Source organism: Leuresthes tenuis, unplaced genomic scaffold (genome assembly GCF_036924035.1).
Source record: "Leuresthes tenuis unplaced genomic scaffold, fLeuTen1.0.hap1 SCAF_14, whole genome shotgun sequence".
Taxonomy (NCBI): domain Eukaryota; kingdom Metazoa; phylum Chordata; class Actinopteri; order Atheriniformes; family Atherinopsidae; genus Leuresthes; species Leuresthes tenuis.
In genome coordinates, this window is record NW_027325368.1 from 2,877,699 (window position 1) to 2,896,132 (window position 18,434).

At 45.2% G+C, this 18,434-nt stretch overlaps 1 protein-coding gene across 2 annotated transcripts in view; it reads left to right on the forward strand.

The window, feature by feature from the left end:
- Positions 1 to 18,434, forward strand: part of slco5a1a (solute carrier organic anion transporter family member 5A1a) — a 39,007-nt gene that overhangs the window by 9,258 nt on the left and 11,315 nt on the right. For both annotated transcript variants that reach the window (XM_072363376.1, XM_072363375.1), the window contains 3 exons: positions 10,989 to 11,121; positions 13,700 to 13,917; positions 14,729 to 14,893. In XM_072363376.1, the coding sequence (XP_072219477.1) occupies positions 10,989 to 11,121; positions 13,700 to 13,917; positions 14,729 to 14,893 (516 nt within the window). The remainder of the gene's footprint in view (positions 1 to 10,988; positions 11,122 to 13,699; positions 13,918 to 14,728; positions 14,894 to 18,434) is intronic.

An 18,434-nucleotide genomic window follows, 5' to 3' on the forward strand; every position in this document is an offset into this window, starting at 1 on the left:
ACTTTATGTCAGAATTATGTAAAATCACGTGATTATTTCTGAATGAATATATAATGAATAAAATGATCTTGTCCTCACCAACTCGTAAACGTAGGTAATTAAAACCTGAGCTGTAGAAAAACACATGACATATAAGACTCTGATATATGCTTTACCCCCTTTTTCCTGTGCATGTACTGAGATCTACGGCGTGCTCGATGCTGACCGTTAACACAAAAGGCTGACTGTGCACACATGGGCCTCTTATGCTACTTAACCTACTTATATGAGTTGCAGAACATTAGATGAGTGGATGCAGATTATATTCTTACTTAATCTGAGGGCATACTGTGGCTTTAGCAGGAATGCCACAGATCCAGACCACCACTTTTTTTCATTTAGGCTTCTGCTTTACCTCTAAAACCAATTTTCCTGCCATGAATCTACTTTAAACCATTCGTGTCCTTATCTTTTTTTATTGGATCAAAGGTGTCTCCTGGTTTCTCTGCTGTTAATGGTGATAAAAGTCCAAAGGGAGGGAGACTTGAGATTCAAATAAATCTCAAGTCACATGGTCCTGCCTCCTGGGAACAGGGCCAGCAGCGACACAGTGCAACTTTTTCTTCAGATTCGGGTCGGATTCAGCTAATTTGTCATTTGAAGGAGAATCCAGCTGAAGACTAATATTGTTGGTCTGACTTTTATGGAAGCATTTAAGGGTTTAGATTAATGAAAAATGATGATCCAAGCCCTGCTGGCACATCTTCAGTCCGAACACCCGCCCAGAATTCGGAAGCTCCAAAGGCCTTTTTGGTAGAGCTGTGAATCTTTACTGGCTTTTCGATTCGATTACAATTAATCTGTTATCTATTTTATGTATGTAAAGGTACTGTTTTGTATTCATTAATGAAAACCAGCAAATCAGTGTGGAATCCCCTTTATATTTAGTGCTTTGACCCATCAGACAGCTGTCTTTCTGTATCTTCACAGTACCAGTGTGGAGTGGCCAAAAATCACGTGTAATGGCTTCTCAAATAGCTCAGGTGTGAAAGCAGCTTTTCCCGCTCCTCCTAATTGGTTCACAAGTGGTCAAACATCAGGTTTTCTAGCACCAAATAAGTCCATCCATCCTCAGGGCTCTCACACATCAAAGCGACAGTCTGGATCTTCTTTGTTTCTTCGGTGTGACGCGGTATCTCTGCTGATGTTGAATCGTAGTCGGTTCTGTCAGTGAGAGATGATTCTGAGTGGCTGTGGCTAAAGCTCAGCTGGAGAATCCACGATTTCACCCACTTACCTTTTCCACCATCTGCAGACTAACTGTTGTCAGAACCTCTCCTGCACCAAAGTTCTCAGAAACTTCCATGGTGAGCAACAGTGGCGTTATAAAAAGTCTGGGGGGGGTTATGTCCTTTTACGCTGCTCTCAGCTGGCAGTTTAACTGTCTTTGCAGCATATTTGAGTCCTTAGAGTTGGGGTTAGTCCTGAAAGCTGCCAAATGTTCAGTGATTATCTCTCCTCTCTCGGAGTTGAAGCACAAAGACTTTAGTTCAGGGTGAACACAGCTGATATAGTTCTGCATATTAATTATATGATCCAGTTTGTGCTTTACGGTAAGTTACTAAAGTCTCTCCTTGTTCTGTTTTTTCACCCATTACAGTCACACAAACACAATGTTGGAGCTACCTGATGCTTTTTCCCTCATAACCTAATTTTATTACGACCCGTTCTTCTTCTTTGGTGTTTTATAGCGTAACATAACGTTGTTTTACGACTGTTTCACAACTTCCGACAGTAAGCTGCAGTTGAGCTGCTGCAGCGACTTTAAAAATCACAAATTAAATCGTTGCGTACCTCAGATTTAACATCGTCTACATCAGGATGCATCTTAGACTCCTTTAATGTTTAGTTGAGCGTGAGAAGATCTAAACTTAATTTATTAACATACAGTATGTTTCAACTGGTCCTAAATCCTAAAAAACTACAGTTTAGGAAGCAGAAAATTGGACAAATCGTGATTTTAACTCTTGATTATAACGAATAAATCTGTCCTATTTTGCACATAAGCATTTTTCTGATTTAACTGCCAATTATTGAACACATTTAATGAGAAAACCAATGAATGAATGTAAGAAGAAACAGCTTTTTATTGCCCATCCCTCTGCTGTTCTGTACCGGTGCAGCATGCCTTCTGTCTGCTGCAGAACTAACGTTCTGGTCCATTTCGGCTCCGCTTTCTGTTAACCTACATATGAGATCACGCCCAAAGGCTCCACAGACCTCCATTAGAATAATTCAGCACAATATTGCTTTGTTGCCCAATAAGAGACGCTCTGTTTGGCTGCCATGAGAGCGCCACGCTGCAGCCACTTGAAATTTTAATGTGCCAACTCAGCGATGCGGTGCGCTCCTCACGGGGTTAAACAGCGCTGTGATGTCATCTTACAGCGCTGCCCGCGGGACCTCAGACTTGGTGGGTCAGGGTTTTTTGATCTGGCAGTGTTTTTCTGTACTATCAATGATAGTAATCAGGGTGAACATCGTATGATGAACCGGTCGGATTGGATTTAAGTTCAAAGTGGATTAAAGCAGCTTTTGCTTGACTTTGGTACATCCATCCCAGAGAAGACAGAAAGTTCTGCTTAAGTATCAATTGTATCATATAATTTATATTTTATTGTTGTTTTTTTTTGCATTTGCTCTCTGTAAAGCCCCTAGCTTTGAGTTCTTCATGTTTATGATTGATTGATTTATAGATAATGTTGTGCCTGACTTTGAACCAGTTCTTTCCTTTTTTATTTGCCAAAGTTCGGACTCCAGCCCACAAAAACTGGTGCTGCACCAGCAGCCTAGAACTAGTGACCGTCATGTTTAAATAAAAAACACAAGGACAGTGTAGCATTTAGTCTGCGTTAAGTCTATTTTATCCATGATGGAGCAACAAAAAAACCCAAAAAACTGAGCTTCAGTATTGTTGTAAAGTCAGTGGAAGAACATGAGCTGTGAGGGCTTTTATCAGCTGGTGGGACATGAGAAACATCCTTTGAAGCTGAATGGTTAGAACAAGGCACTTATTCAGACGGGGTTAGTAAGTCTGGGTCTGCTGGTGGTGCTTATTGGATCATATATACACCCCCCCCCCCCCCCCCCCCCCCCCCCCCCGTAACAAATGTGAGGTTTAATGGATCACTTTGCCAACATGGATGGGTCAATTTCAGTGATTGATGTTTTTTGACCTCTCAAACACAAACGTAGAGCGTTTAATAACGGCAGAGAGTTCAGGCTGGTGTTCTCTACATGAATACAACCCCTGCATGATAAGCAAACTCAGTGGGAACTGAATGGTGTTCATTTGCTTACTGGAGTGAGCCGATAACTCGGAGGTTGGGGCTTAGCAGAGGATGTGGAGTGAATCGGATTGGCTCCTTAAACGTGGCACTTTCAAACAAGAGGTTATTTTAATGTTGATATTATGTTGGATGAAATTGCTGTGATGACTGAAGTCTTTTGGTTGGAGGTGGAACATTGTTGGGACGATAGATGCCACACGGAGAAATGAGGAGCCACACGGGTGGTGTATATCGGTGTATATATGGTATATATTGCAAAGAGCAGGGGCCCCAGCCACAAACCTTGTGGCACCCCGGTACAGAGGTGACAGGACGCAGACGTTTGAAGAGACAACTGAGCATTGTGTTGCAGCCTTAGCTGCCACAGAGAGGAGAGCTGTCTCAGTGGAGTGGCCTCTCATGTCGCCAGACCAGTTCAGATCAAGGAGGTTTTTCAGTGAGAGGAAGACTAAACATAAGAAAGATCAGACCATACCTAACCCAACATGCCACCCAGCTCCTGGTGCAGGCCATGGTCATCTCCTGCCTTGACTACTGCAACGCTCTCCTAACTGGTCTCCTAACTGGTCTCCTAACTGGTTTCCTAACTGGTTTCCTAACTGGTTTCCTAACTGGTTTCCAGCCTGTGAAACCTCTGCAGATGGTCCAGAACGCGGCGGTGCGTCTGGTCTTGGATCAGCCTAAAAGAACACGTCCCCCCCTCTGTTCATTGAGCTCCTCTGGCTGCCCTTAGCCGCCCGCATCAGATCCAAGTCCCTGATGTTAGCTACAAAGAGCTTAATGGAACGGCTCCCATCTACTTGAATGCTCTTGCAAAGGCTTCTGTCCCAACTGGGTCCCTCCGTTGGTCCCAGGATTGTCGTCTAGCAGCTCCTACACCACGCCTAAGACAATCCAAACTCTGTTCATGTGTCGTCCCACGATGGTGGAATGACCTACCGAGCGCTACCAGAACAGGGGCGTCCCTGTCTATCTTCAAGAAGCTCCTGAAAACCCAGCTCTTCAGAGAGCATCTCCTATCCCAGCACTTACCTTGTACTTCCCTCCCCCCTCTATCTCTGCTCTTTATCTTTCTGCTCTTCCTTCTATGCCTGCACCCTATCTCTACTCTGTCCCCTCTGACAGAGTCGGACTCCTGGGTTCCTTCTATGTAGCTTATTGTTAGCTTTTTATAAAGCTGTTATATCTTCATTTATAAGTCGCTTTGGATAAAAGCATCTGATAAATACAGAAACAGAAACTCTATGCTTGACCGAATAGTTCATAACACATTTTCTGCAGTTATTTCAGTTTTACTCTGACTTTAAGGTCAATATTGAGAATCCTGGCACCCAAAAGAAAATCCTCGGTGCAAGTAGGACCCAAAAATTAGCCAAAATTCTACAAGAAAAGGTCACATTTTGTCTAAAAATGGATTTGTCAACCAACATTTCACAATGATGTGGTTGATGATGCGCCTTTGTGACAACATCTGCACTTAAATGAACCAAAAAACTGCTAAAACGTTAATAATAAAGTCTTTCTGCACTTCCTTCTATGCCTGCACCCTATCTCTACTCTGTCCCCTCTGACAGAGTCGGACTCCTGGGTTCCTTCTATGTAGCTTATTGTTAGCTTTTTATAAAGCTGTTATATCTTCATTTGTAAGTTGCTTTGGATAAAAGCGTCTGATAAATACAGAAACATAAACATAAGACTGAGGCCTCGTCAAAAGCTGAAAACTGAGGTGGTAAAAAGCTTGGCTTGGGGTGGGCTTTCGCTCTTGTTGGTGTTAATCTGTACAGTCAAATTGCCCAGCGGTTGCAAGAAGACTGAGCATCAGGAACTCTGGAAGTCAAATGTGAAGAAAGCCTCTAAACGGACGTCACGGCTGCAGGGAGTTTGATATTGATGCTGCCAACCTGTTGGAAAGTTGACAGTGCTGTGTCAGCAGGTTGCCATAACAATGCAATCCTCCCTGCAACGCTTCATTGTGTCTCGCCCCTTTCTATGGAGGCCGGGCTGGCCTCAGTGCTGTCTGTCTGTCTCCTCTGACTCTACGCCAGATGGCTCCTCGCTCAGCATTTACTCCCACGTGTCATGTGGCCAAAATGAAAAAACAGTAGCTGCAGTGTCGTATGTCGTAAATAAACTCAACTACAGCCTGGAAAACCTCCAGCACAACATTAGGGGATTGAAAGCCAAGCTTTACAGACGTTCACTTCTTCCTCTAAGACTCTTAAAGTATTTGGAAATGCACAATAATTTCAAAATCACGTTTTACATTTATTAGCGGATGTGACTCTCGAGCAGCTTTTCCTTTAATTTACTGCTGCCATCAATCTGTTTTACTGCCTTGCAGTGTGTGTGTTTGTGGCCCAGCAGGCTGAGACTCATGTAATCGGTGTTGTAGACAGCCTGACTACAGATGCAGCCTTTAGAAGTGATGCTGTAACACCTGGGGGGGGGGTGATGGTGATGCAACACATTGGCAGCACCAGAGCAGCCATAATCAGGAGGGCATGCCAGAGTATTGATGCTGCAGTTACCAACAAATGAGTGAAAATCCTGAATCCCGGTCATGTTTGTGGCTGGAATGAACTGTAAATTGAAAGATGGATAATTGGCTTCCTGCTCACCGGAGCTGCTTTTTTTAGGTAGAAGAACATGACTCACAACACAGTTCTGAATGCGTCTGGAGCCAGATCTGACTGGATCAGACTGAATCTGAACAGGAATCACGTTAAAGGCCCGTTTTGCTGCTTCAGCATGCTCTATGAGACCGAACAGCAGATGAAAGCTCTGAGGTATGTCAGGCTAAATCTCTAAGGTTGTGATTCTGAAATGTCGAGTAGAATAGACACAGGAGACTGCCTGAAATGGCATGTTGTAGGGGGACATAATTCTGACAAGTTTGTTTTTCTGTGGGGGCCAAATGTTGGAGGTTTTTACTCATTAAAGTTAAAGTCTATTCATCCAAATCCAGCTAATCTACACAGTCTAAACAAACCGTTGCCTGGTTCTTTAGTGGCTTATGTCGATTAACGCATCAGCAGCATTTTTATAGTTTAATTTTCCCTCTGTCAGCTGTTTTAGTTCTGCACATCGGTATGAAATCATGACCCACTGGGCTTTTTCTGACAAAACTGACTCCAGTTTTCCCAGCAACATCCATCCAGCCATTTTCTATAGCTGCTGAATCCAACTATCGCCTGCTGAGATGAATCAAACAGATTCTGATGCACTTCTGGTTGTTTATGTTGTCAGTATACGTTGATTAAACGATTACAGACCTCCAAACCTCATGTGGCCTTCAGATTAGTTCAAGAACAGAGCATAGAGAGCTTCATGGAATGGGTTTCCATGGTAACTGCATCCAAGCCATACATCGCCAAGTGCAATGCAAAGCGTCGGATGCAGTGGTGTAAAGCCGCCGCCACTGGACTCTGGAGCAGTGGAGACGCGTTCTCTGGAGGGACCAATCACCATCTGTCAACCTGATGGAGGAGTCTGGGTTTGGCGGTTGCCAGGGAAACGGTACTTATCTGACTGCATTGGGCCAAGTGTAAAGTTTAGTGGAGGGGGGGTTATGGTGTGGGGCTGTTCTTCAGGAGCTGGGCTTGGCCCCTTAGTTCCAGTGAAAGGAAATCTGAATGCTTCAGATACCAAGAGAGTTTGGACCATTTCATGCTCCCAAGTCTGGAAACAGTTTGGGGATGGACCCTTCCTGCTCCAACAGGACTGTGCACCAGAGCACAAAGCAAGGTCCATAAAGACATGGATGAGCCAGTTTGGTGTGGAAGAACCTGACCTCAGCCCGATAGAACACCTTTGGGATGAATCAGAACAGAGACTGAGAGTCAGGCCTTCTGTCCAGCATCAGTCTGACCTCACAGCTTCTGGAAGAAAGGTCAAAAACTCCCATAAACACACTCCTAAAGCTTGTCCAGAAGAGCTGAAGCTGTTCTAGCTGCAAAGGGTGGGCCGACGTCATATTAAACCCTCTGGATTAAGAATGGGATGAACTTAAGTTCTTAAGAGTGAGTACTTCTGGTAAAATTGTGCATCTTTCCCAAACTAATGAGCGACTTGCTGTGAAAACACCACCTGACTGCTCCACCCTCTGCTCAGCTGTGATGTCGACTCTGCTACATGTAAACTGAGGCTGGAGCATCTCAGCTGGCCTATCAGGGTTTCTACACGACCCGAGCTTCTCCTACTGAATTATATCTTAATAAAAAATAGTTTTTGTATACTGGTCAGGCTCCATTTATTCCACTGAAGCTGAAGAGGATGATGGGTTGCTGCGAGTGGTTCTGATTTAATTACTGCACCATCGAGTTTCCAGCATATGAAGCCGGAAACATTTGAAAGCTGGATTGTAACGGCTGCAGAGCCGTGGCTTTGCTGGAGGAACCGTGCAGAGCAGTGATGGACGGGAACGATGAGGCTGGAAATCTGTTGGTTTTCATACCATTAGAGGGTTTTCTTCCATCAGCACAAACAGTGCTGGCTCAACTACAGCAGGCTCCAGCTCCCTCTGCTTCCTGCCTCCTTCCTGTCCGATCGCTGCCTTTCATCTTTGTTCATTTGACTTTCATTCTTTTGATGGTTTTTAAACTCGTCGCGTTCATCTTTTATCTTTCTCTGCACCAATCCTCACCTTCTCTCTCTCCATCTCTGGGTTATTTGGATCTTCCTTGCTTTCCTCGTGCCTCAGCTGCCTTATGATCACTCATCTTTTATCCCTCTGCCAATGGGCTGCATCACGTTGCGCCACACAGCCGAGGGTTTTCCCTGTAAAAGGGATTATCCACGACTCTCTTTGGAAGCCGTCTGTCCAATCCCTATGTTTTAGCATCCTGGGCTCTGGCTGTGTCGGCTGATGTAATAGTCAAGTAAGGGATAAAGGATGCTGGAATATCTGGAATATACTGGGCTTTTGATTGGGAAGGGATGAGTGTGTAGAGAACTGAACGCTTTCTGAGTAATTAAATACAGTCAAACATGTTCATTTGTTCTGTGGGGCAGTGCTGGGAGGTAGCAATAAAACAGTTGAACAGTTGAAACTCTTCTATAAAATGTCTTTGAGAAGGGTGGAAGAAACGATAGTCAGCTGGGGGTTATTGTTAAACTGGGGTCTTTCTCCTCTGAAACTGATGCCCACAGATGCTGTTGAGTCCAACAGAACTGATGTACTGCACCTGACTTCAGGTTCATTCATGTGGTGCCACTTCACAGCAGCAAGTCATCTCAGGTCAAAAAGAAACGGTTCTACCAGAGAAAGCTTTTTGGTGTCAGTGGGAAACAAAAAAAGTCCATTTTAAAAGGAAGACTCGTCCGACAGATGAACAATAGCTGAGCTGACATTAAAGCTTCATCAGGAAGGAAAGTTTCAGCCTGATCTTAAAGGTAGAGAGGGTGTCTGCTTCCTGAAACCAAACTGGCAGCTGGTTCCACAGAGAGGGGCCTGATAACTGAAGGCTCTGCCTCCCATTCTGCTTTTAGGGGCCTGATAACTGAAGGCTCTGCCTCCCATTCTGCTTTTAGGGGCCTGATAACTGAAGGCTCTGCCTCCCATTCTGCTTTTAGGGGCCTGATAACTGAAGGCTCTGCCTTCCATTCTGCTTTTAGAGGCCTGATAACTGAAGGCTCTGCCTCCCGTTCTGCTTTTAGGGGCCTGATAACTGAAGGCTCTGCCTCCCATTCTGCTTTTAGGGGCCTGATAACTGAAGGCTCTGCCTCCCGTTCTGCTTTTAGGGGCCTGATAACTGAAGGCTCTGCCTCCCGTTCTGCTTTTAGGGGCCTGATAACTGAAGGCTCTGCCTCCCGTTCTGCTTTTAGGGGCCTGATAACTGAAGGCTCTGCCTCCCATTCTGCTTTTAGGGGCCTGATAACTGAAGGCTCTGCCTTCCATTCTGCTTTTAGAGGCCTGATAACTGAAGGCTCTGCCTCCCGTTCTGCTTTTAGGGGCCTGATAACTGAAGGCTCTGCCTCCCATTCTGCTTTTAGGGGCCTGATAACTGAAGGCTCTGCCTCCCATTCTGCTTTTAGGGGCCTGATAACTGAAGGCTCTGCCTCCCATTCTGCTTTTAGGGGCCTGATAACTGAAGGCTCTGCCTCCCATTCTGCTTTTAGAAACTCTGGGAACCACAAGGAAACCTGCAGCCTGAGAGCAAAGTGCTCTGTTGGGGAAATATCCAACTGTGAGATCTTTAAGATGTGATGGAGCTCGGTCATTAAGAGTTTTATATGTGAGGAGAAGAATCTTAAATTCTGTTCTGGATTTACACAGAGAAAACGAAAATCTGATATCTTGTTAGTTGTCATCAGACCTGTGGGAGCAGCTGGATTCTGCATCACATTGAAACACTATGAAAGTGAAAGAAGACGTTCTGCAGAAGGGTTTTATGTGAGATATAAAGCTCATATCTAAGGTTCTTCACAGTAATACCTGAGGCCCGGGTCAGATTAGACTGGTGGACACTGTATCAGCATGTTAAAGGTTCACTTTAGCATTAGCATCATCCTCTGGCAGCTTCTTTATTGAACTTATTTCTTATTGGGACAGCAGGAACAGTCTCTGTTTTACGCTCTGTGCTCCTCCTGCAGCTTCACCTGGTTTCACATCCGACTGCTGCATCAAACCAACAATGAACAAGCCTCTTCTGTCTTTCTCTACCTTTAGGGAAGCATGAGGAGCTCCATTTAAACTGCTGTCATTAGCATCTTTAAGGCCTGTCAGGAAGTCTTAAGACAAACTGTGTTGTTCTCTTTAGTCTTGGTTAGATTTCTATTTAAAATGATCAATGGAACAAGAGAAAACTTGATAAATATCAGTCAAATAAGGTAACTTCCAGCTCAGATGGGAAAACATTCTTCTATTCTATTCAAAAAGGATTTTAATTAAAAGTTAACATAATCTAACGTGAGGAACGTTTGTCTCCGACATGAAGCCAGACTTTCCCAGACCCTGACAGTTGGATAACCCTCAGGCTGGTTCTGTGCTCTGACTTTAAGTCACGCCACCGGATTTTTGTCTTCGCTTTCAACCCGAGCCAAAGATTTAAAGATTTTAATTCCCACTAATTGGAGAAATCTTGTTCTCAGCCTCAAGCGGGCTCCTTATTGCACGGCCATGTGATCTGCACACATGAGCAGCCCCCAAGTGTCAGATTAGGTGTAGACCGAGGCACAAAGTTAAGTTTGGGCTGTCGGTGCTCTGAGGAGACGCAAACTAAATCTATAGCAGGTGTAAAGAATGAAGAGAGGTCAGGGGCTGATGAAACTGTGGGGAAATGCAGAAGAAGCAGTTATCACCTGGTTTATTCCTGGAAAACGACCACAAGAAGAACTTTTTAAGGAAACAAATGACTGAAAGCCGCCTCTCCGTCAGTGGGAGGAGGATTTAGCCTAACTAGAACATTACTTATACAAGTATTTATTCTTTCTTCGTCCTTTTTATCTCCATGAAATCACCTTTTCACATTAAAAGTGGCCTCATGGTGCGGATATTTACTGTCACTGAAGGTTTTAGCCTTAACTTTCCAGCCTCAAACAGCAAATAGATGCATTCAGAGACGTGCTGGTGAAGATTAAAGAGCCACCTTTCTACGAGACGAGAGTGAATAAAGACCGTTTGCCAAAGATCTAATACTTGTCTTCCATGTTCTCCTCCAGCTATCATGTATGTGATGGGAGCACTGGGCCCGGCTGCTGGTTACCTGCTGGGAGGAGTCCTCATCGGCTTCTATGTGGACCCCAAGACTGTTGTCAACATCGACCAGAGCGATCCTCGCTTCATTGGCAACTGGTGAGACCAGAGTTCATGTTTATTGTGTTCAGATGATGCTTATTTCATCAGAAAAGGCCCACTGTGTGAGTAATAATGTGTAAGATACTATGTTTTCCACCTTGGTATAAAAGCTGTGTGAAGACGCGGCGCCACAGAGAGCGCAGCCTCTGGCCCGCTGTGTGCCTCCGGCTTCTTTTACACTGAAGCAACAGCTGAAGCTTTTCCTCCAGGACACACTGTACCCTCGCAGCACGGGTCCACGTTGACCTGTTTTATCCCAGATGGAGATATTTATGAGCTGTCGGGAGGTTCTCACCTTCATTTGGTCCGAGTTGTGTCCGTTTGCAGCCGCTTCCTGAGGTCGTGCTTGTTTAAGCTCATCAGCTGAGAACCAGAAGCATCGTGAGGAATGAGCACAGGGCAGATCTGCGTTTGAATCTTAGGACAAAAAAACCAGCTGCACCTGCAAAAAACAAAGGTTTTTTACCCAAAAAACTGGATAATCTTGACCTTGAAGACCTTGAGTCGACCGTCGTTGAAGCAGGAAATGTAAAACGCACGACTCCCTTGATGAGTGCTCATCAACATCAGTAAAACACGACTTAATTTCCTCTTTCTGCTGAAAATGGCTGCACCGGCTGGTGTTTGACCTTCTCCCAACTCTGTGCCTCTGCTTGCATGAAGGGCATCTTTGCCCTGCTTGATGTTTGCTTCAGGATCCTGCAGCAGCTTGTTGGTCTTGTTATTTAGAGAGTAAATATGACCGTGAGGTGCGCTGCTTTCAGAGGAATCCGTCAGCTGTTTGCACGATGGTGCAGGTCACAGTTTCAGTCTCCTATAAGCCGGATGACATGTAGTCTCAGCTTTACACTTAAATCTCATTCAGCCTTTGTTTCTGACGGTGTTACATGATTCATGTATGTGCATGTGCACGTGCACGTGTATGAGCGCTGTGGAGGAAGCTGGTGGGAACCATTTGGTCTGGGGCTGTATGTCAGAGACCAGGCACAGAGTCTGAGAGCATTGAAAGCCACATCCTTTCTCCCATTTGTCCAAATCACTCAGTTTATTAGTAACTAAACTAAAGACTTGGAACAGTTTGTGATTGAGACCAGAAGAGCCTAATTAAATGTCACTTCTCATCCTCGGTTTCTTCTAATGTTTCAGACACATTTTGGTCAGGAATCGGGCCCATAAGAAGGGTTTCTTTGTGCAGATGTTCTGACGTCCTCAGTAATAAGAGACAAAAGTAACAAAGGAGTCTGGAAGCAGTGAGGCTGGAGCCGATCCAGAGCTAAATACCAAATGTCTCCTCCTCCAAACGGACCATTAGCACATGTCTTATCCAAATTTGCTTTCCAATAAGCTCATAAAATCCAAAATGTACTGAAATGTTGAGGCTCTTCTTCTGCCTCCATGTATCACAGTAAACCTGAGTTAACAATACCAGCCGATAACTGCTATGGATGCAATCTGCTGATCATGATTCCTCACTATAAGAAAAGTCTCGTGTTTGGGGTATTGTGCCTATTATTGCCTCCTCCTGTCGTGTCTTTAACTTTAACCTGAAGGAACACGTCCCTGAGTTGGAGTCTCCGGACCTCCTCTCAGTTCTGTGGCTCTGATAGTTTGAAAAATCCAAGAAGAAGCCACAGAACATCAGATTCAGCTCAGATATGAGCAGTAATGTGTGTGTTTGCTCTGCAGATCCCATTTCTCCACGTATCTTACCTCCATCTCAAAGTGTGTTGCAGGATGTGATTAGTCATCTATTTAGAGCCCTCAGTGATGCCGTCCTCTGACAGCATAGCACCAGTGACTCACCAGCAAGCAGCCGAGCAGCTTCCTACGTGAATCCTAAGGGTTTGATAACAGGAAGAGGATGCATGCGTGTACCAGCGCATTTATTCATGTGCACAGTAATGATGCCCAAAGACACGATGCTCCAAAGTCAGATTGCCTTTTTAGCACATTTCACACCTGGCACCAAGGTGCTTCTTGGGTAATATCCCAGCTGCACAGCTTTGTTTGTCAGCTCACACCTGCACCATCAGAATGTGTCTCCATCTGAAGTGGCCCCTGGCGATCTGCTCTGCCTTCGCTGCTCTGAATGCAAACCGACACGGCAGTGGGCAGCAAAGTCAGGTGTAGCATCCGCTGATAAATATGAACGACATGTTTTAGATCCACTTTGATAGAGATGCTGCCTTAAATATTTGAGATTTTGGAGGTGATGTGAGATGGAAGCAAAATGAGTGAAATGCTGATGTCACAGAGGCCTTTGTGAGGGCTTCTCTGCTGGCTAAAAACAAGCTAACGGGGGCTTTTGAGCGCTGTTGTTTTCCCCTGTAAACCTTCACAGATAACTTCCTGTAGCACGCCGGAGGAGGTCAGTTGAGTCCTTCAGCGTGCTTCACTTTCATGTTCACACCAACTGTCTCCTGATGAGCTGAAGCTCCTCAGTGCGTGCCGGGGAGCGTGTGAGCTGTACTCAGAGCTGCCTGCTCACGTTAGTGCGAGCTGTGAACGGCGCCGTGAACCCGGAGCGGCCCGCCTGACTTTAACAGGAGACTTTGCTGTGTTTTGTGTGTTAAAGGTGGAGCGGCTTCCTTCTGTGTGCCGTGGCCATGCTGCTGGTCATATTTCCCATGTTCACCTTCCCCAAGAAGCTGCCTCCCCGACACAAGAAGAAGAAGAGGAGGAAAAAAGTGAGCCTGGATGACCTGTCCAGCGACGACGACGTGCTCAAGGAGAAGAGCAACAACAAGAGCCAGACGGTCACCTCATCCATGGGCTTCGGGAAGGACATTAAAGGTACCGTCTGCCCTTCAGCTTCAGCGTGCATTAAGCTGTCTGTTCTGAGAAATTAAGTGTAACTTACAGCAGCAACGTTCTAAAACACACACAAACACCTCTGCGCACCCCGGAGGGAAGCTGCTGCGTCGCTGGATTTTCTGTGAAAGCGTGTGATGAGGATTTAATGATCGCTGGGTCTGATCACCTTTTTCTAAGCTGATGAATGAACCTCCGAGAAGTGATAATGAGCAGCGAGGGAGGAGTTTATCAGTTAAATGGAAGGAAATGTGTTTGGCAGTGTGAGGAGGCATCGAGGTTTCATTAGTCATTAAATGTGCCACGGATAGGAATATCAAGAGTAATTGTTATTAATGTGCCGGTCTTTAATGAAACAGATTCACGAGACTCATGCATTTAATACTGCCTCCTTGTTTGGGATCTAAAACCCGTGTTGGGTTCCATGCAGGTTGGTGTATTTGCCACCTGCGAGGCTGGATCTGAGCCAGCTGATGCACAGACGGTGCATAAAGGGTCCAGACCCAGTGTTTAGTGCTCACAGCCGACACAAACTCTGCCCAAAACCTCCTGCAACCGGGAGTAAAAGGCAAAAAAACCCAGAGGGATCAGCTGTTTTAGCTGCTGGGACCCAAACATGGCAGGGCAGGCCAAAACCGTCTGGGAATTGATCCTTTTATGGGCTCAAAGTGAGTTTGTGAAGGGTGTTATATTCACAGAAACTGATGCTCACGGGAGCCTAGTTTCCAGCCCTCAGTTTGCTCTTAGTTTGTTCTCACTAACACGACCTTTGCTTTCTTTTCCGACCTCCCAGACCTACCCAAAGCTGCAGTGAGGATCCTCAGCAACGTGACCTTCCTGTTCGTCAGCCTGTCCTACACGGCAGAGAGCGCCATCGTCACGGCGTTCATCACCTTCATCCCCAAGTTCATCGAGTCCCAGTTTGGGATCCCGGCATCCAATGCCAGCATCTACACAGGTGAGCTGAACCACTCCTTCTGAAAGGGTCTTTGCCCTTTTAAATCTGGTGTTATTTGTAATAGAAAACAGTATTCGGGGGGGAACTCGTGCCGTATGAATCTGTGTCTCTGCAGCAGCTCGACAGGATGCAGGCAGACCAGAATATTCACCACAGGACTTAAATTCTTTCTGTCATTTCGCTGCTGGTTTTATCTGGGAGCAGAGCAGGAGCCAACATTAATAATAAAGGAACGGCGGGTCTTCAAATAAAGGGGCCACCTGGGACGCTGAGCTGGCACATTCAGTGCACTACACACAAAATATTCAGACGCACACATGCACCGTAGTGCTCCACCTAAACTGAATCACATGCAGACACATAAGCTAATGCATTGAATGCTCAGACACATGTGCGCCTATTAGCAAGCTAATTGTGAGCCCTGCTAATGTTGCTAATATTATAAAACACTTAAAAATGGATGCTAAACACCCTGTGGCTGATGGGTCCCGCATGAGGCACAGAGATTAGTTTTAGGAGGATAAAACTCGCAGACATGACTACGTTTATCGCTCATTACTCAGTTGAAATGGACCTTTCTCCATTTATTTGTCATTTAAGGCATTTGTAGACACTTCACACCGATGTTTGTGCAAAGACATTTTTAGCTGTGGTGAATAAAAGGTCATTTTTAGACGAAGTCATCTTTCTAAAGAAATACTTATCTTTGTCTCCCGTGCGTCAAACATCCAGACGTCCTGAGAGATGCTTTTCCCCAGAAGCTTATCGTGACTTAACGAAGCCACTCTGTTGCTGATAAGTTGGCAGCTGAGAGGTGCTGCTAACAGTCTCTGCTCAGAACTCATCATCTTTCTGGTATTTTTGCTGGATTCTGGCTGTTTGCTCCACATTTGGAAGTTTGAGTCGCCTTTCTTTGTCTTTAATGGTGCTAAAACCATCTGATTTGGGTGTTTAACCAGTAAGATTTTCTAAAACGACATCTTGGAGGACTGTTATCAGCGACCCTGAGGTGTTGAGTTGCATAAGTGTCTCAGCTGTAGGAGGAGTGGGCTGCGAAGTCGTGATTTAAACTGCTGCTTTCTCACATTATGTCGCTCTCCAGCGTGTATGGGAGCCTTTTTGAAGATTAGAGAAGGTCCCAGGACCTCAAGTTTGGTGTTCACAGCTAAGTATCTGCTGAATATGATGCAGCAAGGCGCAGGTTTCTGGTTATATTTAGTCATTTGCTTACCTTATTCAGGGGATTGAGTATTGTTTTAAATCATCTCGGGTCAGGAATGTGGAGTCTTCTCCTGGACTGTGAGTCAGCAGCCAGAGGCCATTGTTTTCTTTTAGTCTTTCTGCAGAAGTTTCTATTCATAAGAGGTTTAATGACGCACAGAAGAGACCGGCTCTGCCTCATCAGACGGATCTGTAGCTGTTCACTCACCCTTAAACATGCTGGAAATGAGCTCAACTACAGGAGAAGTTTGACTGAAAACAAAGTTTCTCTAAAGACTGAATTAGGTTAATAATTGAAGCATCTGAGATGTGTGCCAGTGAAACTGCGACGGCTGCACAGGACGGGACAAACATGGTCTAACGCCCACCCTGGGGACTCTGCTCGGCCCGGGTTGGACACGCTTCTCTCCTCCAGGCCACCCACACTCGAGATGTGTGCTGTCATGGTGATGCGAGGCTGTCTGGAGGCGGCTGCTGTTGTGATCGCTGCGTTTTCTGCACAGTTTGTCTCGTCCCTGCAGAGAGACTGATGGCTGCAGCGTTACCATTTACAGCTGATTCGATTTGTAAAAGCAAAACTTGACAGTGATGAATGACTCGTTTGTCCGAGTTCTTTTTAGGAGGAGAAGCAGCTGTCCAAATGACACACATCTGCAGCTTCCCTTTATCTGCTGCTCGTACCGAAGCTTTTAAAAGCCTCACAAACACAACTCGATCCAAGTGAACACAAATGCATTTCTTCTAGTGTTTGAAAGATCTTTTTTCATTTGTTTTTTAATCAAAATGATGATTTTTGCACAACATCCACACAGATGAGGCAGATTTAAAGCTTTCATTAGATTGCTTACACTCAGCCAGCTGTAACTGTGCTTGCTGTATGGATCAAATAGCCAAAGAATTCCTGAAAATGAGGCTGTTTTATCCTGAAAAGGCTGCAGCTGATCCTCTGTTTGTGCTTCTGGGAGGGTAAAATGTGGTAAAACAGGCAGGAGAGGGGCCAGTAGTGTCGAGACAGTGGAGCAGTCCAGGGAGATGATATCAGATCTCTGTTTCTGCTGTTAAAGCATTAATTTTTGGGCTAAAACTCGGCCAGATATCAGTCAATCTGTGGTCTGACTGTTTTTCAGCTAATGGCTCACAACAGCAGTCATTAACAGGCATCTGTTCGTCTGTCTGTTACACCTAAAGGGATTCTGACGTTGCATATGCCCTGATTTAGGACAGTTTTACCACAATGAGAAGCAGATGATACCTTTCAGTTGGATTCAAAGCGTGACTGTCATCATTGCTGAGGTTGAACTCGGCTCTGTTCTGCCCAGTCAGGGAAGGAGAGAGAGAAGAGAAGCTCCCGCTCTGGATTTTTTTGTCAGGAGAGCAGAGAAACTGATGCACCATCAGAGGTTGGGCCCACCTGGGGAGATGGCTGCAGGTTCAGGGCCCAGCAGTGCAAGCAGAGGCACATTCATTCTATTTCTGCTCTAATGGGGAATTAGAAATTAGAAAATGAGTCCCTTCCTCAGGTGTGGTTTGTCCTCTCTGAGTCCATGCTCAGCCTGCAGCATCCGACTCTGTTGTTGAAGTTCATCTCTGCTTATCCAGTAAAGTTTAAGACAGACTTTGGCTTCTTAACTGAGTGAAATGACCTGGAAGCATCTGAGCAGCAGCCATAATGACAGCCGTTTGAATTCTCCTTTAGCTGCAGAAGCACCGAACTTTTCTTTATGAGCTAAAGGAGACTCTGTCCCGGCCACAACTTTCATATCAGCGCTCGATCACTTTCATCCCGTCTCCATAACTGTGATAAATGATGAGGATGGAACAGAACTGTCTGTTCCATACGAGGGAATCTGTAGTTTCAGAGCCACCGCAGCTTTGTGCGAGTGTGGTCGGACTTTCATTGCAGCTTTTCAGTCGAGGTCAAGTAAAGAGCTTAAGGAAAGACAATAGAAGTTTTTTTTTAAAGAATTCTTTTACCAGAGCTCGGTGCTAATAAGACAAAGCCACTTGTTTGTTATATAGGCCACGCTGTTGTCACACAGCTGATGGGGATTACATAAAGAAAACAATCAGTTCTTTAAAAACCAGAAGAGTTAATTTCAACATGAACAGGGATACATGTGATAAAAAACACATTCAATACACCAGAACCTGGACACCGCTGGATATCTGAATGGAAAAACACAAATAGTTCCAACGTGAGGCCGAAACAAACATCATAAGTAACAAAGTTTATGTTACTGTCTGTTTTTCTGATGAGTAAATCATTCAACTTACTCAGAGACTTAGAGAAATAGCCGTTAAATTCAGCACAATATGCTGC